The sequence below is a fragment of the Ochotona curzoniae genome, unplaced genomic scaffold (genome assembly GCF_017591425.1).
Source record: "Ochotona curzoniae isolate NIBS_2020 unplaced genomic scaffold, NIBS_Ocur_1.0 contig_4148, whole genome shotgun sequence".
NCBI lineage: Eukaryota > Metazoa > Chordata > Mammalia > Lagomorpha > Ochotonidae > Ochotona > Ochotona curzoniae.
This window is the reverse complement of record NW_024466146.1, coordinates 480,036-506,574: the sequence shown is the minus strand read 5'-3', so window position 1 is coordinate 506,574 and position 26,539 is coordinate 480,036. Positions and strand designations below refer to the sequence as shown.

The following is a 26,539-nucleotide window of genomic DNA, read 5'->3' as shown; positions in this document are numbered from 1 at the left end:
TATGCTAAATGCAGAGCGCTGTAATATGACTGCTTTTCTAAGCCCACAGCATTCAAAAAATAAGTTCACATACAACTCTTCACACACAGATACATTCTTTTCAAATATGCTACCTTCTGAATAGCCTAGGCACAATTTTTTTTTAAGATTTACTTATTTTTACTGCAAAGTCAGATATACAGAGAAGAAGAGAGACAGAGATGAAGATCTTCCATCTACTGATTCACTCACTAAGTGACCCCAACAGCCAGAGCTGAACCAATCCAAAGCCAGGAGCCAGGAGATTCTTCTGGGTCTCCCACATGGGTGTAGGGTCCCAAGGCTTTGGGCCATCCTCAACTGCTTCCCCAGGACACAAACAGGGAAGTGGATGGGAAGCGGGATCGGCAGAAATAGAACTGGCATCCATATGGGATCCTGGTATGTGCAAGATGAGGACTTCAGCCGTTAAGCTACTGTGCTAGGCCTGCCTCAGGCACATCTTCAACATTATGATTTATATTAACCATCTATACATGCATCCTTTTACATAGTGAGTGGATTGCATTTGTTTCACATGCATTTTCTCATGCTTTAGCCATCTTGTTTTTATACTGAACACTTGAAAGTACAGATCATAATTTTTCTTTTTCTTGCTTTTCTCTGTGCCTTGTGGTCACTCATAAGAACATGTAAGGTACTTGTAAATGTTGAATGCCTTGTTGAATATTGTTCCCTGATTAAATCGCTTAAGAAAAATTCTTCCCTTGAGTCAAAGGCCATTGGAGGGTGACTCTAGACAGTGTTAATTGTGCTTGCTGTATTGTGAGGAAGAAATAACGCTGCCACATGCAGAACAGAACAACTGAGTGTTTAATATCAGATAATACTTGTGAGCATTTAGGTTCCTGAGTCACCCCTGCACCAATTTACATGAGAGAGGAACAAAGCCAACATTCATGAAGCACTTACGGAATGTGCAGCTGGTGATGCATTTGTTCTCACAGCAAGCTCAGAAGGCCAGGACCACCAATCCCATTTTACAGAAGGGAAAATTGAAGCCCAAGGAGACCACATCACTTGAGCAATTTAATGAGAAAGTGGCTTGTCCGCTTGTCTATAAAATCTTAACATTAGGATAACAGGTGGTGTCATGGCATCTGTCCATATGATATGAGAACATTTCTCTATCTTGCAGGGATTCTAAGAAAAAGCCTTGAAATTTGAAAGGCATCTTTTGAGTTGGTGATTGTTTCCCAGTGTGGCCCATGTTCCCTCATTGTACCCCCATGTTTCCAAAAGGAAACGCAACATCAGTGATTGGTTTTTCTAAAATATCTTGCTTGCACACAATGCATTTCATTTGAGGCAGAGGACAAGGATCACGATCCAAGGTAGGAAGAGATTATCCTTGCACACTTTAAGCACCTTGACACATCCTTCAGCCTGTGTGATGCTGTGTGAGGCAAGTCAGATGCAGAAAGACCAGTGTGGTATAATTCTTACATGGAGGCACAAGCAACAGGCAAGTTCACAGCAATGGGAAGTGGTGGAGAGGTCTGTAGAGGGGGCTGGGCTAGAGGACAAGGGGAATTATGGCTTGCTGAGAGACAACAACTCTTTGGGAGGAGCTCAAGGTTTTGGAAATGCTGGCAGGGATGGGGGCACAACACTGTGAATCTTTTAATGCCAGTGCACTGTGTACTTAACAGTTATTAAAGTGCTAAAGTTTACATTATGTATGTTTTATCATAATACAAATCTCCAAGAAAAGGAAATATGTAATGTGACTATAGTTTTACTTAAGGAACATAAAAGCAAAGCATGTCATAGTGCAGATGAAGTAGGGATAAACAGTAAAGAAAGGAGACCACACACACACACACACACACACACACACACACACCATGACAGCTTCACAATTTGGTTGTAGATGAGCATGATAAACAGAATAGGTCTCTCATCCCTAAGGTGCTTATACCTGTGGCAAACATCAGTGTCCATCCACGAACACATATTGGATGTGGTTCAATATCCCAAAGCAGATGGACCACTGTACTCCACCCTGAGACAAATTTAATTCAACATTCAAAATGTAGATATTTCCTTTTCTGAAGAGACATTCTTCTCTTACCTCCCAGATCTTTTCCAGTTGTTCAAGGATGTTGGAAACCCCAGGGAACAGAGGTTCACCCTGGAACATTTCAATGAAGATGCATCCTGCACCCCTGCCACAGGAAACAAGAGTCAATGTAATGCTTTCAAGGAGATCAGGTATGCAAAACTTAGCCAGCAGCATTCCCCAGTCTGAGAAATATCTGAAGGATTGTTAAATAGGGGCCACATGCTACTAGAATCTTGGGTGAAAATAATTGAGTGGCTTGTACCTTTGGTTTAAATGGAACACAATATGAGGACTCTTGAGAAAGAAAAAGAAACAAATAGAATTAGAAATTTATTTTGGTGAAAGCAAAGAAATCCATGAAAACTTTCTGATGATACTCATTTTCTATGAGCTTTTTAAAGACCTCTTGTGTAGTTAGTATACATTTTACACCATTAAAGCTCATGAACTCTCTATTTTATAAGAGGGGAAGATACTGAATCCCTAAACTATATACCACTTCTCACTTAGTCAAAGATGCTATTACTACAAGAGGCATCATTATTTTGTGTATCATCAAGAAAATTTCTAAAAACCTGTAAATCATTCCATAAGTATGTCCTATGATTTTGTGTCAATTAAATTTTTTAATGTTTGGAATAGGCATATGGCGCGGTAAGATGTTACTTGAGATTTCTGTATCTATATCAGGATGCCCAAGTTCAAATCCTGACTTTGCTTCTGATTCAACCTTCTGTTCATGTACGCCCTGCAAGGTAGCATGTGATGGCTCATATTCTTGGGTTCCTGCCACCTACATGAGTGTCCAGATGGAGTTCTGGTTTCCTAGCCTTGACTGGGCCCAGCCCTGCTTGATGTGCGCATATGTGGAGTGAGCCAACATATGGAAGATCTTTCTCTCTTCCTCTGTATTTCTCTTAAAAAATAAAAGATTATCATCTCTAAATTTACACATACAAATCCAGCAAATAGAAATTGCCAGAGTATTTATTTTACATTTATTGAATACATTATAAATTTAACTAGAGGTCATTTTATCGTGTATCATCATGGACGTACAAAATACAACATGGAACACTGAGGGAAATGAGCTAGTTGAGATAGTTCTGAAGCCTTTTCGTGTTTAGGATTTGACTCAGACTCATTGATATCGTGTTTACCCACAGTATCCTTCTCAATACTCAGAGTCTGGCAGTGCAGCATTTCTTAAAATCATCTGTAAAAGAACCCAGTCATCAGTGCTAGGCTCCTCAGCTGGCACTGCAGGAACGTAGCTGTACATGTCTGACTCACTCCTTCTCCCCCGCCATTTGGTTCCGAGTCACTGACACCATTCTGCAAGTTGTGGTGCTGCCGCCTTTGATGTTCACACTTGTGCTGCAGCAGCTCTGTTCACAACTTCAGCCTGACTGACTCCTGATGCATCAGACTTCACAGAAAGCATCCATTTGAAGCTGAATGTCACGGTGTGCCCTACGCATCTTCCTTCCTACATGGTCAGGCTGAAGGAGCTTTCTCAAGGGATGGATAGGAGTGGGATTTAGATTTGTAATAATGCACATTTTGAAAACTGTTGAAAATGTTTTGAGTATTAAAGATGGTTCAGGTGATCCCATGGTCCAATACTTTCCAAAAGATTTTTTTTTTAATACCAAATGCCTTTCACCATAATACAGAATTCCACTAACTCTCTAACTCAGCTCACCACTCTTACATGACAGAAACAAGAAGAAAATCTAGGTAAGACATTTTGGTGTAGATGACCAAACTACTAAATATTTATTATCAGTTTCATTTGGAATATGATTTTCCACATTATTCATGTTTGTTTATGATACATGATGAATTTTTACTCTTTCAATCTGATTATAGATACATGCTATTTAATTGGCTTTTCATTGATTAAATAGGGGAAAGAAGACTTCCTGACAATTAAGTTTAAAAATAATTTGTATATCTTGTTTCTGGTTTGGAGACAGAATATACATCAAAAGAAGATTTAAATCTATATTTTATTGTGCTGAAATAGACAAAATTTATTTTCATGACCTACTGTTAGGTTTGAACATAATCAACTGGCTTATTCTTAGACTTGTGTCAACAAAGATACCAGACAGCTTTACAAGCCAATTTGGATACGATGGTTATATATATTTTTAAAATTATTAACTCTGCTGTACAAGAGACATCTTGATGTGATAAAAGAATTTTAGTGTTTATTTACTTTCATCTCCATGGATAGCAGAGCAGCAGAGAGAACGAGAAGAGGGTGACTATCTCCTACGAACTGGTTCACCTCCACTGAATGCAAGAGCCAGGGCTGGGTCCTGCCAAAGCCAGGGTCCTGGAATTCAGTCCAAGTCTTCCACCCAGGCAGCAGGGAACTAAGTATTTGTTTGACCCATGATCTGATGCCTCTTAGAATGAGTACCAGCAGAAGGAGGGACCAGAAGTGCTATGGGTATCATTCTATAAAGGTGCTCCCACTCAGGGTGTGCCATTTCAAGTGTGGCTCAACCTGCTGTGCCACAACACCTCTCCCAGGTATCAGAATTTTGTGCAGACAAACGTTAACTTACAAACTTGGCAAAGAGTCTCTTGGGATGAATTATTAGAATATTGACATTATTTACAATGATTGGCATTTTAATCAGCAACTTGTATGCAAACATCTGAGTTCCTTCTGATTCCTGTCTTTAAAGCAGCAACCATCCATGAAAGGTATAAATGAAACAATATGTGGAAAATAGAAGTTCAGAACCATTGTGGTTCCCTGCAGTAGTCAGGGAGAAACTGGGAGCCCTCTCTGTGGTGACAATACTCATGCTGTCTCCATGTACACTTGAAAAACCCTCAGATCCTCTCATTTTGCAGCGCGTGTGTTGCTGTTTTGTGCCTTGTTTATGAAGTAGAGCTGGAAGTATACTGGTTTTTAAAAACCTAAACCAAACTCTCCATCTAGTTCCCCAACCCCTTCCAGAAACCCCAGAGGCTTACAAACTACTAGAACCATTCAAACTGCTACTTTAAATGCTTCAAGGCATTCAAAGTCAACGCCAAAGAGCCTGTGGGCCACTTGCCCTGCTCCCCAAGCTTTTGTAATCTAGAGAAGGTCTGCTGCCTTCTCACAGTGCCTTGTTGGCCGGGTGAGCCAAGAAGGAAAGCTTTCACTGTGCAGTTTCACAGTGTCTTCTGTCTTCTGTGCCACTAGAACACTGTACAAAATCATGTGAAATACATTGGTGAGCACTGCAATACTTAGGCCATCACACAGATACCGTAAAATATCACAAAATGTTTGTTCTTAAAGAGATGAAGTGTTATTTGGTTGAAATTCTCTATTTGCATTTTGGAGCAGGTTGAAATGTTCCTTATCTTACTGAGTCTGTGTATTTGAGGAGAGGGTGGTGTGCCTTCCAATCCCAAGACATACAAAATTCTCAAGCCAGCTGTATTTCAGAACTAGACTACCCATAAGTACCATAAAAATCGGTGCACTGGTAACAAAACAAATCTGCACAATGTACATTTGAAAAATAAAAGAACATTTTCCTGATGTATGCATGGTGCTTTATAAGCTATCCAATTCATCTCCCTGTTTTTAAAGTTTGTTTTCAGGAACTGTCTTTCCTGTTGTTGTTGTTTCTTTAGAAGTCATGTGTCTACCATTTATTTTGCCCACCCCAGCTAGCAAACATTTTAAATATTCTTAACATCTACGTTCAGATAGGGAGCTAACTCCTATTTCCTTTTATTCTTGTCTTTTGTTCTTGAATCTTCATTCCTATGGCTCTCCTCACCCTTCATGTCTTCGGGCTTCTTGGTGGATTTCTGTTCGGTGGTGACACCCGGGGGCACCCCAGAGAGATGCAGAGGAACTTCACACACATGGGAAAAACACAGATGGCATCAAACACCGAATGCTTCCAGAAAGGAGGGATGTGCTGGGTCAATTTATTCTCTAACTGTGGTTCTTCAGTCAAGCTAGAGAAAACAGTTTACGTGTTTGCTGCTTGTTCTGGCTCTATTCCTAACTTTTTCTCTATTCTAAGTATGAATAAATCCTTCCGGAGGAGAGAAGATTCCTCAGATTCCTTAGGCAATCCCTGGTGGGGAGAAAATAAACTCCCAGTCTCAGGAGCTTGAGGCTTCTCAGAGGTGCAAAGAGCATAGAAAAATGTTGGGAAAACTGGAAGTGTCTCTTGTTTTTCACTGCTGAAATGACTTCAGAACAACATAATCTATGACAGGGCCAAAGCATTTCCATTTGCTCTTCCCTGGGTCATTTTTTCTATCTGGAAGTTTGCAGCAAGAAACCTGATGGTGAAGTATTTCAAAGACGGGGTTAGGTTTCTGTCAGTCCTAAATCTAGCAGCTGTCTGAAGTCCATGCTGAACAGAGGACCTTGTGTACCAAAATAAATCCATCTGAAGAATCCAGTGTTAAAACATGCATGAGCCCTTGAAAACATTATGCTAAGCAAAATAAGCCTGGCATGAAAGGATAAGCAAGGGATGATTCTACTTAGAGGACGTACCTAGAATAGTCAAGTTCAAAGAGATAGAAAGCAGAATGGTGGTTACTAGGAGCTGAGAAGAGGGTGCAATGAGTTCTGGTTTTGGTTTGGGACGGTGAAAAGTTCTGGAGGTGATGGAGGTGATGGTTAAACAACACCAGAAAAAGTTCTGTTGATCGCAAGATGCCCTACTTGTACCTTTTTCACGATGAACAAAAGCTCTGCTCTTTCCTCTGGGCCCCCTTCCCACACTTGCCACCATTAGGCCTCAAGATGAATCTTAAAGGGGTTCTTGCACTGTTATTTCTTTAAGACAAAGGCACTAAACACTCTCCTATTATCATTATCTCCTACGAAAACAGTGAGTCTGTACCCTGTGGGGTTGCAGGGACCAATAGCATAGAATTTTTTCCTTTTTCCTTCTTTGTCAATTAGAATGCTCCCTGTTTACTTCCCTTTTTCTCACTCTGAGAAGAAAAAGAAAAATGAGAGGCAGTGGACTTTTAATAAAAGCACTCGAGATCTAGCAATTAGTTTGAGAGTGAACCAAAAAAATACCATAAGTTTGATGGAAGATACCTACTGCTTTTTTTCCTCACTTTGTTTTTTTAGTTTTACTAGGCAAACAGCAGTAATCATGAAATGAATGACAGTAATGACAAGAATTAAAACCTATAGTCGAACTTTTATTGTGTGTCATCATTATGCAAAAAAATCATGAAATGGTAAGCAATGGGTTAATTTTTCATAAGTGCAACAAACATGCAAGTAATGCTAAGTTTAATAGAAACCTCAACTGACAGATAAGCTGAAGAAATTATCTAGAATACAGCATAGAAATTAAGGAAGTAGAAAGTGTGAACGAGAGAATAAGAGATGGATAAAATAAGAATGTGGTCTGATAGTCTTTAACTGGCATTCTGAAAATAGAGAATAAAGAGAAGAGAATAGAGGCAATGTGCAGGAAGAAAACTGCTGATGAAAGGTATGGATTCTTAAATGACAGAAGCACAGTGTTCCCTGAGCAGGATCAGTAAAAAGAAGCCTGCACCAGACCCCTGCTAGTGAAAACTGTGTAGTGACAGAGGCAAAGAAAAACCCATAGAAAATGTGAGGTCACCTACACGAGGAAGACAGTAAGGCCAACTCTCCAACAGCAAATTTGGAAGACAAAGAAGGGAAAATAGAGCTTCAGACTCTTGAGAGGAAAGAAAAGTTAATCTAGAACTGCATCCCCAGCAAAGATAATTTTTGCAATGAGTGTTTACCTTCAGAAAACACAAACAAGAGAGATCCCCAACCACCAGTTTTACACTGAAGAGAAAGGATCAAAGATGCACCTCAGGGAACAAGACAGTTATTCCGCAGATAAGATCTAACATGCATGAAGAAATAATGAAGAGTATTGAATTTATTTGTACTCAGGCCTGGTGCCTGAGGTCCTTGCCTTGCATGTGCCAGGATTCCATATGGGCGCCAGTTCATATCCCAGCTGATCCACTTCCCATCCAGCTCCCTGCTTGTGGCCTGGGAAAGCAGTATAGGATGGGTCCAAAGCCTTGGGACCCTGCACCTGCATGGGAGACCAGGAAGAAGTTCCTGGCTAATTCTGATTTCAGAGAAGGAAGGATTGTTTTAAAACATTAAAGAAAAAAAAAAAGGCTAACCATAAAAGAAAAGATTGGTAAGTTCAATGATATTAAAGTTAAGGTTGATGAAAAAGATAACGTCAAGATGTGAAAACCTAAGGCCTGACACATAGTAAAAGATTAGTATGTAGAATGAAGAGCTGCTATAAGTCAATGAAGACAGAGATGGAGGGAAGAGGGGCAGGAGACATAGAGAAGTCAACAGAAAACAACAAAGATACAAGTATTTAAAAGAAGAGATATACAGTTGGGAAATAGTCTACAGAAAGATGCCCAACTTCATTAATGACTGGGGAAATGTATACTTAGGTACCATACTACACACCTGATCAGCAGAAATTAAGAAATCTGGTATGACTAAGGTGGTATAGAGGTAAAGAAAGAAAAACTCTTCTTTACACTGTAATACGGTGCTGGTGTAGACACTGCTACTGTTACTTTGGAAACCAGTTTGATGCTGTCTTATGAAGTTAACATTTATATACCTTGTGACATAGGAAATACATTCCAAGGCACTTTAGAGATGTTTAGAGAAAGAGATTTATTTGTTGATTTGAAAGGCAGAGTCAAAAAGAGAGGAAATATTCTATTCACCTGTTCACTTTCCAAAGGACCTCAGCAGGCATGTCTGGGCCAGGCTGAAGCCAGGAGCGAGGAACTCAATCCTGGTCTTCCTCAAGGGTGGCAGGGGCCCAGGTACTTGAGCCATTACCAGGAAGTTGCATTAGAGACAGAACAGCTCTGGCACTCCAATATAGATGAAAAGGTTGCAAGCAATAGCTTCTCACTGTGTCAAATGTGTATTCCCCCCGCCCTAGAAACTCCTTTATCTTTTTTTAAAATTGATACCTTTCTTAGTTAAGTTTTTTTAACTTTTTTTTTAAAATTTATTTTATTTGGAAGGCAGAGGAGAGACAGAGAGATCTTCTACCCTCGCGTTCACTCCCCCAGCGGCTGCAACAGCCAGGGCTGGGTCAGACCAAAGCCAGCAGCCAAGAGCTTCTTCTGAGTCATGTGAGTTGCAGCGGTACAGGCACTTGGACCAACTTCTGCTGTTTTCCCAAGTGTGTTAACAGGAGGGTGGATCAAAAAGTGGGGACAGATGGGACTCAAACTGGTGCCCATGTGGGATGCCGGCCTCACAGGCAGCACTTAATCTGTTACACCACAGTCAGCCCCCAAAGAAAAAAAAAATTTTTTTAAAGATTAATTTATTTATTGGAAAGTCAGATATACAGAGAAAAGGAGAGAAAGAGGAAAATCTTCTGTCTGATGACTCACTCCCCAAGCGGCCACAACGGCTGGAGCTGCGCCGATCTGAAACCAGGAGACAGGAGCCTCCTCCAAGTCTCCCATGTGGACACAGGGTGTCAAGGCGTTGGGCCATCCTCTTCTGTTTTCCCTATCCACAAGCAGGGAGCTGGATGGGAAGCAAGGCTGCCAGGATTAGAACCTGGTGCCCATGTGGGATCCCGGCGCATGCAAGGCAAGGATTTTAGCCACTAGGCTACTGAGCCGGGCCCTCCCAGAGAAATTCTTAAGCATACATTTTGAATTTGTTCAAAATACCAGAAACAAACAGAAAAAAAACAAAAATCAAACTGGATAACTGAAATTTTCATCAAAAGGAGAGAAAGCATAGCTACACAGACCAGCAAAGATGAATTTTAGAAATCAATTTAGTGAAAAAACGTCACAGAAGACAACATACAGTTTAATATCACTTTTTGCAAAAGTCTGAAAACAGGCAAAACAGAATGATATTTTTTTACAATGAAAATAAAATGTAAAAATACTACTTTAATGGGCTAAGGTGATGATGACACCAAAATATCAAGAAGATCGAGAAGCCCCTGGCCATGGGGAAGGGACAGTTTGATAGAAAGGGGACCCAGGGATGCATGACAGTGCTCCTGGCTGCTGCTCTGGTGTGAGTTTATGGGATTCACTGTTTTGTGCTCCGTAATCTACATGAGCTTTCTCAACCCTGACATTAATGACGTTTGCGGCTAGATACATCCTCTTTGTGGGGAGCTGTGCTTTGCACTGTTGGAGATTCAGCAGATCCCTAGTCTGTACCCATTAATGTCCATGGTTGTGACCAGCACATACAAACAAAAACAACCACAGCCACACAACAACAACAAACTTTCCAGACCTTGCTAAACATCCCCTGGGAAGCAAAACTGCCCCAAGTTGAGAATCATTGATCTATTGAATATATATTTGAGGGCTTTAAATAATCCACAATGAAGCAAAGTTTAAAGTTAATGGGTAGAAGTTTCACTCTGTGGAAAACTGCCAGAAAGACATCATTAAGAGCCGAGGGAGCCAGAGCCTGCTGCAGGGCTTTGAACTGACAGTGCAAAGTGTGTGAGCTGACAGGAGCAGGAAAGCTCTGACTAGCAGGGGATACTTCTAGAAATGGTACTAGGTATCAGAAATCAATGATTCCAGATCCACTAGAGGAAAATATCTGCAACCTTTTTCACTCTTTGGGAAAACCTAAAGGTTTGCACTAACTCTGTAGAACAAAGTTCTCTTTCCTTTTTCAATCTATTATTGGTCTTTAAAAATAGGACCTGTTGTTTATATAAACCCTTTCTTCCAAGGCACTGAAAAAGACCCATGTATTCTATTATCTTTGAGCTAGAGAGATGGCTCTGCATGAAATCAGCATACATCTAACTGTGGTCCTCCAATGGCTAAGATGTTTGCAGGAATCAGATCCAGATCTCCTAATCTCACTGTTCTCGGACAGCCCACACCCACGATTGTGTCCTGCTCATCTGAGAGTCTCCCCAGTGAAGTGGTACCACTTGACAGCGTCTCTTTGCTTTTTACACCTGCACTGCGGTCCTGTGGAATGCTAATGGGGAGAATTTACTACTCTAATTTAAAAAATAAAGAAACATATAGAAAGAAAATGCCGTTTTCTAAGATACTGGAAGACAGAGTGAGTGATTAGAAATTAAATTGGTATGACAATCAAGTCTCCCAAATCTTGATTTTTTTTTTCCACCAAGCTCTGATCTATTTGGACACATGTGAGTGTGTCAGCATAGTTGTGTCTGAGTGAGAGAGAGTATATAGATATGTGCCTCTGTCTGTGGTCTGGAGGTGTAGATGTGTTTCTCTGTGGACAAGCAATAAAAGGGGAGAAAAGGCCAAGGACAGAAGAGAGGAGCTGGGATGAGGGATGTAGCTGAACCAGCATCTAACAGAGAAAGGGCTTTGACCAAGAATGCTCTAGGACTCAGGTTCTGTAACTGTTAACAAAATCATCAAATGATTGTAAATATCCAATTAGATGTATTTGAAAGTCTCTGATGTTTTTGTCTAATTTTAGCGATTATCATCATTAGAACTGTTAGTAGCACAACATATGAAAGAAAAAGCCACCCTCATGGGCAGGGAGACTCACATTCTCTGAAGGCCTTGGCATAGCTCTTACCATATGTCCAGCTCAGAGGAATACTCGGTGGCACCCAGCAGAGCATCTGGAGGTCGGTACCAAAGAGTCACCACTTCGGAAGAGTATGTCTGGCTGGGAATGGACTTGGCGCGAGCGAGACCTGCTCCGAGGGAAAAGCACAGACCCCCAGAGGGCTCAGTGTGTCTGGGGAAATACAGTTGCCAGGGACAGGTTAACTGGCAGGTTAATGCCATGTAAAACGTAATACACACAGAACGACTTGGCTAGCTTGACTATTGTGTGCTACTGAGTCATGGAGACATCTCCATTTTGGCCCTGGCCTTGCTGGCAGCCAGGCGACACGAATGAAGGTGCTATGTGCTATGTGATGCCCTTCGTGGAGAGGTTAGCCAGTCTGCTTCCTTCTCTCCTCAGTCCAGATTGTGGGAGGAATGGCCCAGGGCGATGGCACCGGTGGTGGGAGGAATCTGTGCCAAGACATCGCTAGCCCATGCCACACGCTCTGGCTTGCTAGGTCAGTGTTGTTACTAAGCATGACAAAGTGAAGCTGCTAGCCTGTTACCCCCTGTCACTCTGGGTCTGTGTGACATTAACTAGACGCAGCTCCTGACTGACAAAACAATGCTGCTTTCTTGCAGTTTAGGAACTCCTAGTAAAGGACAGGATGCTGTTCCACATCAGTTTGGGAGAGGCCAAGGTGAATTTCTCTTGGGTGCTTCTCAACAAACTCAGAGTACTTTGGTCAGGAAGCTGCACATCTCCCCGAGCCACATGATCTATGACTAGGGAAATCTTTGCAGACAAGGACAAGTGACCCATGTGCATTAACTGTTTTTGCACTGTAACTTTTTTTAAAAAAGAATTACTTACTTTTATTGTAAAGTCAGATATATAGAGGAGGAGAGACAGAGAGGAAAATCTTCCATCCATTGATTCACTCCCCAGGTGGCCGCAATGGCTGGAGCTGAGCTGATCCCAAGCCAGGAGCCAGAAACCTCATCTAGGTCTCCCAAATGGGTGCAGGGTCCCAAGGCTTTGGACCAACCTTGACTACTTTCCCAGGCCACAGGCAGGGAGCTGGATGGGAAGTGGGGCTGCTGGGATTAGAACTGGCACCCATATGGGATCCCAACGCATTCAGGGTGAGGACTTAAGCTAGGCTACCATGCCAGGCCTATGTGTTTACTGTTGACATGCTAGAATGAAGGCTACTGTCTCAGAATAAAGTACTCCAGCTGTGACACTGCCATTGGATGTCTGCCAAACTTAGCATGGTGCTTCCTCAGCCCACATGGAATCAATGTGGCAACAGATATGAGCACCTATTATGGTGCCAGACATCGGGGATGCCAAGTTAAAGGAAAGCAGACCCAGGTTGCCTTCACAGTGCTCACAGTTTAGTGGAGACAAAGTCATCACACACACACACAGAAACGCACATAGGTACTTTGATAAGTTCATGAAGAATGGAATGAAAAAATAAGCTTATTTTGGCACACCCCAAAAATGTGAAGGTGACTGTTTGGCTGAAGAGTTAAGTTGCCGTTTGGGATGCCTGAATCCCCCATCAAAATGTCTGTTTTGAGTTCTGCCTAAACTACTTCCAATCCAGCTTCCTATTTTTGGAGTCGGGGAGGGAATTAATTGTTTTTACTGGAAAAGCAGATTTCAGAGGAGAGAGAGAGAAAGATCTTCCATCTGCTGGTTCACTCCCTAAATGGCCGCAACAACCAGAGCTGAGCTGATCTGAAAGCAGGAGCCAGGAGCTTCTTCCAGGTCTCCCAAGCAGGCCCCAAGGCTTTGTTTTATTTTCAGCTGCTTTCTCAGGCACAACAAGGAACTGGATAGGAAATGAAGCAGCCAGGACATGAACCAATGCCCATATATGTTGCTGGCACTTATAAGGTGCAGGACTAGCAAACTAAGCCATTGTGCTGGGCCCCAGCTTCCTCTTAATGCACAGCCTTGCAAACAGCAAGTGATGGATCAATACTTGGGTTCCTGCCACCCATGTGGGAGGCCTGGATGGAGTCCTGGGGTCCTACCTTCAGCCTGATCCAGCCCCGTGGCTGTTGCACGAATTTGAGGAATTTAGGGAATGAAAGAGTAGATGGGGACTCTTTCTCTTGCTTTCTCTCTCTCTCTCCCTCCCTCTGCATTTCAAATGAAATGAAAATAAGTAAAAATGAAAAGCATTTGTAATCTGTATATAGTTTTTTAAATAATATGTACTTCTCAAAAAGCTCCTGAAGACTCCTTATATTCATTGATTTCAAAATATTTTTGCACCAAAATAAATCTCTTTTATTTCATTCCATTTTCCAAGAGCTTTTTTTTTTTTGCAGAACAGATATCTATGTATGTATGAATAAGAATACATTTGCGTGCATTTACACGTATCCACATATGAGTTTGAGATTATAATTATAAACTAGTAAGTGCTGGGCCTGACCCAGTGGCCTAGTGGCTAGAGTCCTCGCTTTGAACGCGCCAGGATCCCATATGGGCACCGGTACCCGGCAGCCCTGCTTCCCATCCAGCTTCCTGCTTGTGGCCTGGGAAAGCAGTTGAAAACGACGCAAAGCCTTGGGACCCTGAACCCACATGGGAGACCTGGAAGTCATTTTTGGCTCCTGGCTTTGGATTGGCACAGCCTCGGCTGTTGTGGTCACTTGGGGAGTGAATCATTGGATGGAAGATCTTTCTCTCTGTCTCTCCTCCTCTCTGTATATCTGACTTTGCGATAAAAATAAAATAAATCGGGCCCGGCGCGATGGCACATTGGTTAAGGTCCTTGCCTTGCACGCCCGGGATCCCATATGGGTGTCGGTTCTAATCCCGGCAGCCCCACTTCCCATCCAGCTCCCTGCCTGTGGCCCGGGAAGGCAGTCGAGGACAGCCCAAAGCTTTGGGAACCTGCACCCATGTGGGAGACCCGGAAGAGGCTCCTGGCTTGGGATCAGCTCAGCTCCAGCCATTGCGGCCGCCTGGGGAGTGAATCATCTGATGGACGATCTTCCTCTCTGTCTCTGCTCTTTGTATATCCGTCTTTCCAATAAAAATAAAATAAATTAAAAAAAAAACTAGTAAGTGCTAAAATGGAAAGACACAATGATGCTGAGAGGGAAGTGCTTTAATGGGGATAGAAGCTTCAGGTTCCCACACAGTCATGTTTGCATACAGATTTGCAAGCACATGGGAACAGGTGTCCTGGAGTTGCCTTTCCTGCAGGAGTCCACACTATCATCTGGAGTTAGCCTCTTTATCTTGCTACTCTGGGATAACCTTGATGTATTCTGATAGAATGTGTGTATCCACTCAGATTTAGGAAAGCTACCAAGCACAAGTAACTCTAGAAATGTCTCTGTATTGGCAATGGCAAGAGGGCAGCAAGGGTGTACTGGTTTGGGACATCTGTGTAGGCTGAGCCCTGGTGGAATTCCTAGAAGCACCTACCCTGCCTTGCTTCTTGCCTTCTGTTTCCTGTATGGTAGTCCGATACCCACACGAAGTTTCATGTTCCCAGGCCCGCCAGTGTTCAAAGGCCAGACCCAGCCAAGGCTTTAAACAAGAGCACACAAAAGCATCATTGTTTCCAGCCCAGAAGGAGACCGAGGGGCGACTTACCAAAATCAGCTAGTTTGAGCTCTCCCAGGTGACTGATGAGCAAGTTCTGAGGTTTCAGGTCTCTGTGCAGAACGTGTTGCTGGTGGATATATGCCAGGCCCCGCAGAAGCTGAAACATGAAAAGCTGGAAGGAATGAACACCATACCTAAGGAGATTTGAGCCACTATGTGTCGATTTCTCTCTAAATCAAAAACAGTCATTTGAAACACTATAGTGAAAGTATCTCCTGAGAAACACACACACACACACACACACACACACTCACACACACACATGCATTTTTTACATTCAGAGGGGGAGAAAAGAGACAAGAAAAAAATCAAGCAACTTGGCTATGTCTTAAACAAAGACAGTCTGGCTTTTCCTGCTATCTCATTTCTTTGATACTGAAGGAATTACCCTTCCTTAAAAAAATCTGAAGTGTAACTTTGAAGTCCTCTTTGGAACACTAGCTATTGATTTAGAAGTGAAAGATTTAATTCCACCTCCCCCCACACACACTGATGGACTTGGCGTGTAAGATCAAAGTTGACCTGGAAATGAGATTCTAAAGTTTACAACTGTTTAAGTTTTCCAGGCTCTGATATGAAGCCCTTTTAAATACACAACACAAGGAGACCAGGCTGGGAAATACATCCTTAGGTGGTTTTGGGAAATAAAGGAATCATTATCTTGGTAAACCTGTTTTTAAAGTCTTAAATTCAAAGTTGAAAACAAGAGAAATATACATACAGATTCCAAGGAAAGAGAGCCCAAAAGAGATGAGGAGCCTCTCTTCCTCCAAAAAGAAAAAAAGAAAAAAAATCAAAGGAGAATAAGGGATCAACAGAAGGGAAAGGAGTAGAGAAAAAAAGGCGGTGGTTGGGAAGGGGACACAGGAAGGCTGCATTCTAGAAAATGTTTCATGTGGTTGTGAAGCTCTGAAGCTGAAGGCGTGACCAGGTCCCTACCAATACGGAAGCTTGAGAGAAAACAGGAAGCCCCGTGTTCTCAGGATCTCCTGCTAGTTTTCGGTGCCACTGGCAAATGAGAATTCAGACGCCACATTAGTGTTTACAGAGACCTGTGCCAACAAAGAACATGTTCTGGCGGTTCTGAAAAGAGGGAGCCAGGCCTAGGCATTCGGAGGACTCAGGCACGATGGGCAGAGGCAGGGCTGTGTGGATAAATCCACTTGTTTTCCATGGCCTCTTGGAGACAAGCGCCTCAGAGATGCTGCAGCAGATACTGACTGAACAAAGACCTGGAGACACTGGGGCGAAGTTAATGAGCGGCAGGGGCCAAGCAGCCAAGGAGTTTGCTTTGCACAGCACACCTGTGGCTGTGTGGGTTCCACGTGGCTCCCACCTCCGGTTCAAAGGCTGCTTTTGGATCTAGAAATGTCTGTGTGTCCTGCTGCAGTTGCTCATTGGTTCCACGACACTTCCTAGCTCTTTCTCTTCCTGGTGCTTCAAATACCACACACTGTTCATTTGATCAGTCCTCAAACCGCTAAGCTACTAAAGCACAAAATGCCGTTATGACCTTTAAATCTTCCAATTAGCTAGAAATATAAATGTTCATGGAAAAGGCACTGGAGAGCCAGCTAAACTGTAGGTAAAAAAATAAAAGATGCTATACTATATGCCTAAATGTGTTTTTCAATGCAAAACGATATAGGCATGGCGGCAGCGACCAAGGAGAGCCAGGTCCCCAGCTAACCCTGCAGGCCCATCTGCACTGTAGTGCTGGCTGAACCACCCGGGCTCAAACCTTCCCTGCTTTCTGTATCATGGGGAAACTAAAGTTTTTGAAGTTTTGCTGGGAACCAGCAGTGGCTAAAAATAACCAACATGGCTACTGGCTGCCTTCCTACCACGATCTTTAGTTATAAGAATGCTATAATAACATTGCCATGGCCGACACTCTGCTCCCATCATGCACCTGATGTCATGACACTTCAGAGATTTAAAAAAAACAGAGAGAGAGAGAGAGAGAGAGAGAGAGAGAACATGAGGAAATGGGAGGCCTTCAAGCTCTACCTCAAAATCCCTGCCCTGTGAATATTCTGTAAATCCTGCCTCAGACACCACCCCGTATGAACTCTTTCTTATAGACAGATACCTCTGGACCTCACTGAAGCATCCCTACCCCACTTGAGTGTGTCCTTGGACTTTATGCAAGTAAGGCTTGCTTCTCTGCTGACCTCTGCCTACATCTCGGCTTGGAATTCCTCTTCCTATTAGAGACAAGAACACAGACTTGGACAGCCCAAGAGTCAAAGAGACTAAGGAAAGAGGCCCATGAGGACAGATGAGGGATGGCAGAGAGGAAGCTGGTGGCAAGCAAGGACTAAACAGTCATTGCAGAAGACATGCTTGTCCTTAGGTTATAGATGACAAAACAGTGCCGGAGCCTGTGTTGTGGTGCTATGGGTTAAGTCACTGCTGGCAATGTCGGCATCCCATATCAAACCCTGGTTCAAGTGTCAGCCACCCTGCTTCTAATGCAGCTTCTTGCCAAGGCACCTGGGGAATGCTTGGGCATCTGCCATATCACATGGCAGAAACTCCTGGATGGAGTTTCTGGATCCCGGCTTCTGCCTGGCTCAGCCTTGTCTGTTGCAGGCTTTTAGGGAGAGAACCAGTGGATGGAAGATCTCTCTGTGTTTCTCCATCTCTCTCACTCTGCCTTTCAAATAAAATAAATCTTTAAAAGAAACAAAAAAAGGCCTAGAAAGAGTCATGGCTAAGACTCAAATTCAGACCTGCATGATTTCTTCGACAACATCCTGAGACAATGGAGAAAACTGGAAAATGAAGACACTCTGAGAGGGAAAGTGGACTGGCTGAGTCAGATAGGAGTTTTTTAACCGATCAGTCTGAAATGCCTTTCCTGTTGTCGGTTCTCACTAATGAATCCCGACTACCTCCTGGCCTGTGCTCAGTGGCTCAGTGGCTTGCATTCTGCCCAGTTTGGAACTGGCGCATCACCAGTTGGGCCTTGGGGTGTGGTGCTTCATGGCGGCAACTCGCACAATTGCTTTGCAGGCTGCATAAACTCCCTGCCTAGGCATGCTTCCTTCCCTCGTCCCCTGAATTCTTCCCTCAGCATGCCAGAAGCTTCCCCTGTTACCGTGTCATGACATGGCCCGATCTGCTGATGTTTTCCCAGTCAGCCTCCAGCCCCACCGTGGGTGACCCTTTCCAGAGAGATTTGTCGTACGCTAGGGCTTAGACCTGCTTCCCCACTTGATAAAGTTTTCAGTCACCAGATAATTCCACTAGGCCAATGCCATCTGGGCTAGGAAGGCCTGGAAGACACAATAAGGTCAGCCAGCCAACTTATGGAAACCCCAGTCTTTCAGCCCACCAGAAGTCTCTGGGACAGTACTACTGAAAGCAGGCTGCACTCGCTGGGATTCCCAGCCTGGCATCCGGATCTCTACTCTAAACACAGGCCTCTCACACTTCCCCCTCTGCCTCCATAAGCCCATCCCCTTCCGACTCTGGGCTTCCTGTCATTTAATTCAATACCTCTTGCTCTAGTCTCCCAAACTTCGGTATCCTTCACTCTGCACTTCCCAGTCCTTGCTTTAAATACTCCAAGAATTCCCTGCAGAGTCCCTTCCTTCAATGAAACCTTTAAAACCATTACTTCTCTCTCCTTATGGAAGAACCCCAGTCCCCGGGCTACTATGTTATCTGGCCACATCTTCTTTGGCAACTCTTTTCACGTTCATCTACTGAGTTCCTCACTGATCTCCACCATTCACTGAAGACATGCCCCTCCTCCCCTCCTCCTGTCGTTCCCACATCTAGCCAATGTCTACAACCCTTCTGTTTAATCAGCACCTCTGGTTTCCGGATCTTCCACTCTTTCTTTTGCTCTCAGCAAACTATTTGTCTTTACCTTCTTCCCCCACTTTAGACTCAGTCTGGAAGCCACTGATCATTTCTCTCTCTCTCTCTCTCTCTCTCCAGTCTCTTCAACTCTCTTGCCCAAATGTCTCTTCCTCTCACATGTCTGGCAAAACCCCAATTCTAAATCAAGCCAAATGTACTTTCTCTGCTCCTCTATTCAATTGCCTTTAAAACAATTGTGATCAGCTAACTTAATGGTGTGCTTCCTCCCCAGGCCCTTTATCAGACTGCTAGATATTCCTGCTTGGCTGCCCTGCTTGGCTTCTCTGTCCCATTCTCTGCCAGCTATTTAAGATGTTTTTCACTTTCTACCTCTTGTTTTCAAGTCTCCTTTTTAAACTCCTTTCCTGTATTCCCATATTTAACTCCCTATCCTATATTAGATCCTGTATTCCATAATTTTCGTAGCTAACCTGGCCTTAGCACTGTGCTTCTCACTGCCTAGAGAAGACCATATATCTTATTGGACTTCAAGTTCATTGAAAATAAGAAACACAACTTACTCATTATTGAAACTCCAGAAATTAATATAGCACTAAGCACTCCATAAATAATTCTTGAATGAGTACATAAATATTATTTATTATTCAAAGAATAAATACATCATCTACAAGTGTCATATGGTTATTTTTAAGAGCCAATCAATTAATTAATGCCAACAAAAGCTTAGGGAATGAAAAATATGAAATATAAGTGGTTTCTAAAATTTGTAACAGATGTAGAAGTATGGCTAAATAAGGGTACATTATTTTTATTCTTACTTTAATGACTGAAAAAGGGAAAATGGGCCCATGTGCATAATAGGCTCTATTGACCAGGCAATGCAAACTTTATCATAGAGCAATGGTCTGCTATGAAGAAGCTGTTTATTATATGATGGCCTGACTTCATTTACTTCCTCTTAACATGATTTTCTTTTTATGGTTTATACTTCTAAAGACACATTTGCATGATTCAATGACTAGCAAGCTTAGGCTGTGCAGAAAACAGCTAGACATTGCTCTGTAGCTTGAGGGCCCACACTTTGGCTCTGTTCTGGGCTGTGTATGGCATCTGTCTGCATGGGGACTTTACTCTGAAATAGCAGTCAGTTCCAAAATCCCCTGTTGCAGATGAGCTGGACGACCGTCCTGACCCTGAAATACTCACCCTGACATTGTGAGGATGAAGCCCTCCTGGGTGCTGACACATGTACTGGGCCAGGTCTGTGTGCTGAGCCATGGAGGGTAGAAGGAGAAGAGAGAACAGAGTTAGTGATGTTTGGAGGGTGTCCTTACGTGAACCACAGACTTGACTTAGGAAACTATGATGATGTTCAGAATTTCTGAAAATAAGGTGCAAAAGAAACACAACCAGGTTTTTCTGAGTCTCCACTTTGTGAAAGCCAAACAATGTGTCTTTCTAACTGGTTGCTCTTAGAAGGAAGCCTGTTTGTCAGCAGAGATGTTCATTTTAAACAACTGGCATTGAACATGACACAAGAATTTTTGCTCACCCAGTGACCTTGGAGTACAGTCAAGTACACATGCCTTATGGATCTTTTTTTCTTTTTTCTGCTTATTCGAATATATCTTTTTCCTTTTAACAATGCAAAATGAATAATTCTTTAGTAGGCAGGTATGCAGTCTTAAATTATGTTGTGGCACATCTTTATTGTCAATGAAAATGTTGGATTCTGCTCAGACAGTGATGAAAATAGATTTCAAAAAGATGTGGAAAAGTTTTATTGGGAGGGAAAACTCTAAATCCCTACTGACCATTGTTGATGAGGGGAAGGTGGGCAGCAAAATCACTGAATACAGCAGCAGAAGAGCTCCAATAATCACAATCATAAAAACTTCCCTGATACCTCCCACACCATAATGAAAGTTTTATCAAGCCATGAAATATTAACAGGTTCATTATGCAAGCACTAGACTTTTCTTCATGCACACTAAGATTCTGGAGCGACTCACCATGTACTCAAAAACAAATGTCAGGCTCTCTTTGGTGTGAATGATGTCATGCAGAAGCACAATATTGGCATGTTTCAAACCCTTCAAGAGAGAAGCTAGAAAAATTAAACAAAATGGTATATGAAGCATTGATAAGGAAAGTACAGTTTCATTTCAAATTAGGTGTTCTGGTAGATTTATTTTGTTTTGTTTTGGTTTGGTTTGGATTTTTTTTTTACTGCTGGGGGGGAAAAAAAGTCTCTTACTATGAAAGAATTATTTAGAATTTCCAAGGACTTCAGGATTTCAAAAATGGGAGGTCACTCTGTTTACACAAACTGACCAGGCTTACAGGCAGGTGCAAAAACTACTGCTGTGTTTCCATTTACAAAACTTTGTGAGGCACAGGGAGCACTCTGTGAATGTTCCTCCCACTCCCACCCCAGGGGATCTCTTCCTCCTGGACTTAGAGGAGGCCTGGAGAGATAACAGCCATTGGAAGAGGAAAAGGGGTGTTCTGTTTTCTGGACCAGGACTCTACAAATATCAATGTCCCACAAGAGCTCAGCTGGGCTGGCTGATGGGCATGATGGGTGGGAGGCAGAGATAACAGCTTGGGGTGAAGAACTGTTGAAACGCAGCAGAGAATGCAGAGGATTTCTTGCAGCAAATGTTGCAAATCTTTGTGGGAAGAAGAAAAAGCAAATTTAAAAGGAAAGCCCCTCTCCCTCGCCACCTCCTTGACTTGGGAGCCCAGGGGATCGGGTGTGTGTGTGTGTGCTAAGGTGTCTTCAACAGCAGGTTATTAATATGTGACTAAAGGGAGTCCTAATGGAGGAAAGTCATCACAAAAGACTGGAAGTGGCTGGCAATGGTTATCAAGCTGACTGGATGTTACAGAGAGAGGAAGACTCCTGGCTTGAGTAGCATGGTGGCTACAAAAGGCCCAGGAGATAGAGGGCAAATCTCAGCTAGGTAGGTAGCCCTGCCTGGAGAGACAGTATCTTTAAGACTCCAAGGAAAGGAAAAGTTAAGCATAAAAACTCAGATCAGTCATCTGCAAGGTCTGTCTAATTGTTGTGAATTTCCTGTACCCATTACCAGTAGAACAATTCATAAGATTAAAAACAAACTCAAATGCTAGGTTAAGTCTGGAGACAAAGTTCATTTTTTTTTCAGATTAATTTATTTTTATTGCAAAGTCTGACATAAAGAGAGGAGGAGAGACAGAGAGAAAGATCTTTCATCCGCTGATTCACTCCCCAAGTGTCTGCAATGACTGGAGCGAAGCCAGGAGCCAGGAACTTCTTCCAGGTCTCCCACATGGGTATAGGGTCCCAAGGCTTTGGGCATCCTTGGCTGCTTTCCCAGGCCACAGGCAAGGAGCTAGTTGGGAAGTGGAGCTGCCGGGATTAGAACTGGCACCCATGTGGGATCCTGGACTGTTCAAGGCAAAGTTTTTAGCCGCTAGGCCACCACACCAGGCCCAGGTTTGTCCTCTTAACAGCCAACCTCCCATCTAATGGGGGCACCGCTCCTTATCTGCTCCATGCTGTTCTGGGGCTGGGGTTTCGGGGGAGAAGACTGACTCTGCCTCTATCCAAGAGGAGGCATGAGACTCAAGACTGCCCAATCAGATCACAGCATCTCCCTCGCCATGGTGATGGGTTCAGAGATAGCTATAAACTTCACCTGGCAGGTGTGCTTAGGAACAGGTACTTTCTTTTTACTGTGAGGGCTGTACTTGTGGGATTTGAGGCAGAAGTTGCTGCAGGCAGATGACCGATGGATTGTGACAGTGTGTCTAGGAATCAGACTAGGATGGAGACACTAGTTAGAGGGATGGAGAAACTTGATTTCTGGTGATGCTACTGTGGTCTCTAGTCACCAGCCCTGTGAGCTGGTGACTTTCTTTATTGAGTTTATTGTGCTTTTAGAAGTACATTGCTTTGTAAATGTAAACACATACACACAAAAAAACAAAAATCCACAACAGTTTCACAGACATCTGCTTGACCTTCCCAGTTGAAGGTCAATTGGGAATGGAGGGAGTAATTTGGTCTTGTGGAGTCTGCCACAACACCTAGTGTGATGCTCAGTCAGCAATTAGCACACAATTTGCCATAGGTATTTATTGCATGTTTCCAAGAAGAACTAGTTGAGGAGCCAGAAGCCCTAGTATGAATCCTACTTCTATCATTTTCTGAATAAGCTCTAGAGAGTATCACAATTCAAGTCCCCACCAGTTTTTTTAAGAGAGTGCAAAGGCTTAAAATGAGGATAGAATGGGTCTACTCATAGAAGTCTCGGTTAACGTAAAGCATGACACAGATGCAAGTTAATGCTGACAGATTCTTGCTTCTCTCTTTCACTTTGGACTTCATGAAACCCCTACTCTCATCCAGTCTTCAAATCTTCCTTGTGGTATGTTTTTGCAAGAGTACTCATTATTTATAACAATGACCTCTGTCTGTCACTTGCAAATGCTTATATACTGTATGTATTTTCATTTGCAGATTATTTCCTGAATTTTCTCTCTCTCTCTATATATATATACACTACAAGATATACACTAAAATTAGATTGGAAAGAATACAGCAAAGCTGAAGTTGGTAAGAATCAGGATATTTTGGTTTTACTAGATGAAGCTATCTCCTTTCCAGCCAGAGGCCGCCAAGAACTCATTGACATGAATGATGAAGGTAATATTTGTACGAGAAGCATATGACCACACAAGTTGCTGCTGACACTCTGGGTGAAGAGTGGAAGAACTGCATGATTCATATCAGTGGTGGAAATGACAAACAGGGCTTTCCCACAAACAGGGCTTTATGAATCTTGACCCATGGCTGGGCTCACCTGCTGCTGAGCAAGGGGCATTCCTGTTACAGAGCAAGAACTGGAGCCTGCATTGTCAATGCTAACTTGAGTTATTGTAAAAAAGGGAAAGCTATTCCTGTTTTGACTGATACCCTGGGGCCTGCTCACCTGGGTCCTGAAAGAGCTACCAGAATCTGCAAACGTTTCAATCTCTCTAAAGAAGATGATATTTGGGAGGGGTGGGGGGAATCCCCAGTGCCTATAAAACTGTACTACATAATACAATGTAAGCAACAATAAAAAAAAAAAAAAGAAGATGATATTTGCCAGTATGTCGCAAAAAAGCCCTTTAACAAAGAGGGTAAGAAGCCTAGGACCGAAGCACCTCAACAATGCCAGCACACTGCTTGGAAGGGACAGCCTGCTAAACAAGAAAAGCAAGAGTTTGCAGAGTATGTTAACTTTTGGCCAAGCAAATGAAGGAGGTCAAAGAAAAATACCAGGAACAGATTGCCAAGAGATGTAGGCTGTCTCCCCTGAGAGTGTCTACTTCTAATCAGAGTCCAGTCAAAAATAAGATTTAAGAATAACAAATAAATAAGGTTGGATATCAAGAAAGGGGTAGTATGGTAAAGCCAAAGTTGCTAAAACTCAGGCTATTTTAGTTCAATTTTTATTGTCACTTTGGAATTGCTTAAATATATGACTAGAACTGCCAAGACTTTCCTTAGCCATTGTCATTGCCTCAAGCGATCACTTCCTTGAAAGTTCAAAGAGTAGCAGGTACTGGGAAGAGATTGCTGCTCATAGCAACAGTGAGTTTAAGTCCTTATTTCCTGAAATGTTCTTGATAACTTTACTCTTGTAGGAGTAGGGAAAACGTGTATTCTGCTATTTCTCTGACATTCTTTGACATATTTGTACCACTTATCTTCAGTGCAGAATCCGTCCCTGCTAGGAAGGCTCACCATTGTAGTAAATGGGGACTCATCTCAACTCCTTCTTTTATGTCCTCACCCAGTCCATCAGCAAATCCACCCGCAGTGTCTTCAAAACATGTCCAGAAGCCTTCACTTTCTGTCATATCCTCTGCTGCTGCCTGAAGCGGAGTCCCCCGCGTGTCTTGGATGATTTATCACAGATGCTGCCTAACCAGTCTCTGCGTTTCCTACCTTCTCCCCTGCAGGGTCTCCTCCCCAGAGAAGGTCAGATCATTGATCCTTCAGGTTCCAAATTCCCCAGGGGCCTCACATTCCATTCAGATAAAACCAAAATGGCTTGCCATGTGCCCACTTCCATGCCATGTGTTCCTGCCTGTCAATGCCCCCTCCTTTTTGTTGTTCCTGTCATCTCCCTGCTCACCTGGCTGTAACCACATTGGTCTGCTAGAAGTTCTTTGGACACTTCTAAACACAGTTCTGTCCCCCAGTTCTGTCCTTCAGTTCTTGGTCAGCTTCCTCCCTCACTTCCTATGACTCTCTACTCAAAGGATACAGAGGAGGGCATTAAAAGGTAAATTCTCTTTGTCGCAAACATCTTTTGAAATCTATACTTTTTTTCATAATATGTATTTCCATGAATTTGTTTTGAAGAGCCCATACATGCGTGGATTTCAAAACATTTTGCAATCAAAGATAAACATCTTTTAATTCCATTTTGTGGCCTTTTTGAGGTACGCTCATATGAAATATTGGTTTCGTTGATTGCTGTTGATAGTAGCCCTCACCCTATCCCTGCACCCTATCCCTGCACCTGATAAACACACATATTACATATACTATATTGTATACATATTACTTGTCTTGAGAAGTCAAAAAATGTTTGCAACAAAGAGATACTTTCACCTCTTTCTTTGCTTATTTCAGTGTTTTCAATACCTAGTACTCAATAGATACTTACTACTGAATAGCTGCCCACGGGCTGCTTAATATTATTTATATATCTATCATTGGTTGCTCACACTGAAGGTGCTTATATTCCTTTATTTTTTAAATTTCAGTTGTCTCCCCCGTAAGACTGAATGCTGTGTGTTTTATAGCTGTGTCTACCATTGCTTTACAAATGCTCCTACCCTGCTGGAGTGTTTGTTATACACATGCTGCATCTTGTTGAGTAATGGATAGGGAATTCAGAGGTTTGGAGTGTTGATCTCATGGGATTGTTGGCATGCTGTCTACAGCAATCTAAGATGTCTATTGTCTCAGATGCGTGGATCTTAATCTAAGAAGGAAAGATCTTTCTCTCTTTTAATTGCAAAAACTCTGGTAAATTTCCTAGCAGAATGTGGTGTTTATTCTGCAGACTTACCAGGTTGGGATACAAAGTCAGCTGAGAAGAGAAAAGATCCTAAGATCAGAGCTCTCTGGTAAAATTGTTGTCTTTATATAAGACCTGCTCTACATACACCGAGCCCTCTGTGTCTTTTGGTCTTGCCTCTGTTGATTCAGCCAAGTACAGATTGAGAATATTTTTTTTTTTAGAAAACTGTATCAGTATTGAATATATGGAGACTTTTTTCCTTGCCATTATTCCCTAGACAATGTGCTGTAA

At 42.7% G+C, this 26,539-nt stretch overlaps 1 protein-coding gene and 1 pseudogene across 2 annotated transcripts in view; one reads left to right on the top strand and one right to left on the bottom strand.

The window, feature by feature from the left end:
* Positions 1–26,539, bottom strand: part of CDK15 (cyclin dependent kinase 15) — a 78,542-nt gene that overhangs the window by 38,746 nt on the left and 13,257 nt on the right. For both annotated transcript variants that reach the window (XM_040984401.1, XM_040984402.1), the window contains exons 5-9: positions 21,191–21,285; positions 20,385–20,447; positions 15,333–15,456; positions 11,724–11,844; positions 2,114–2,207 (exon numbers count right to left, since the gene is read on the bottom strand). In XM_040984401.1, the coding sequence (XP_040840335.1) occupies positions 2,114–2,207; positions 11,724–11,844; positions 15,333–15,456; positions 20,385–20,447; positions 21,191–21,285 (497 nt within the window). The remainder of the gene's footprint in view (positions 1–2,113; positions 2,208–11,723; positions 11,845–15,332; positions 15,457–20,384; positions 20,448–21,190; positions 21,286–26,539) is intronic.
* LOC121159450 lies at positions 22,827–24,573 on the top strand (annotated as a pseudogene).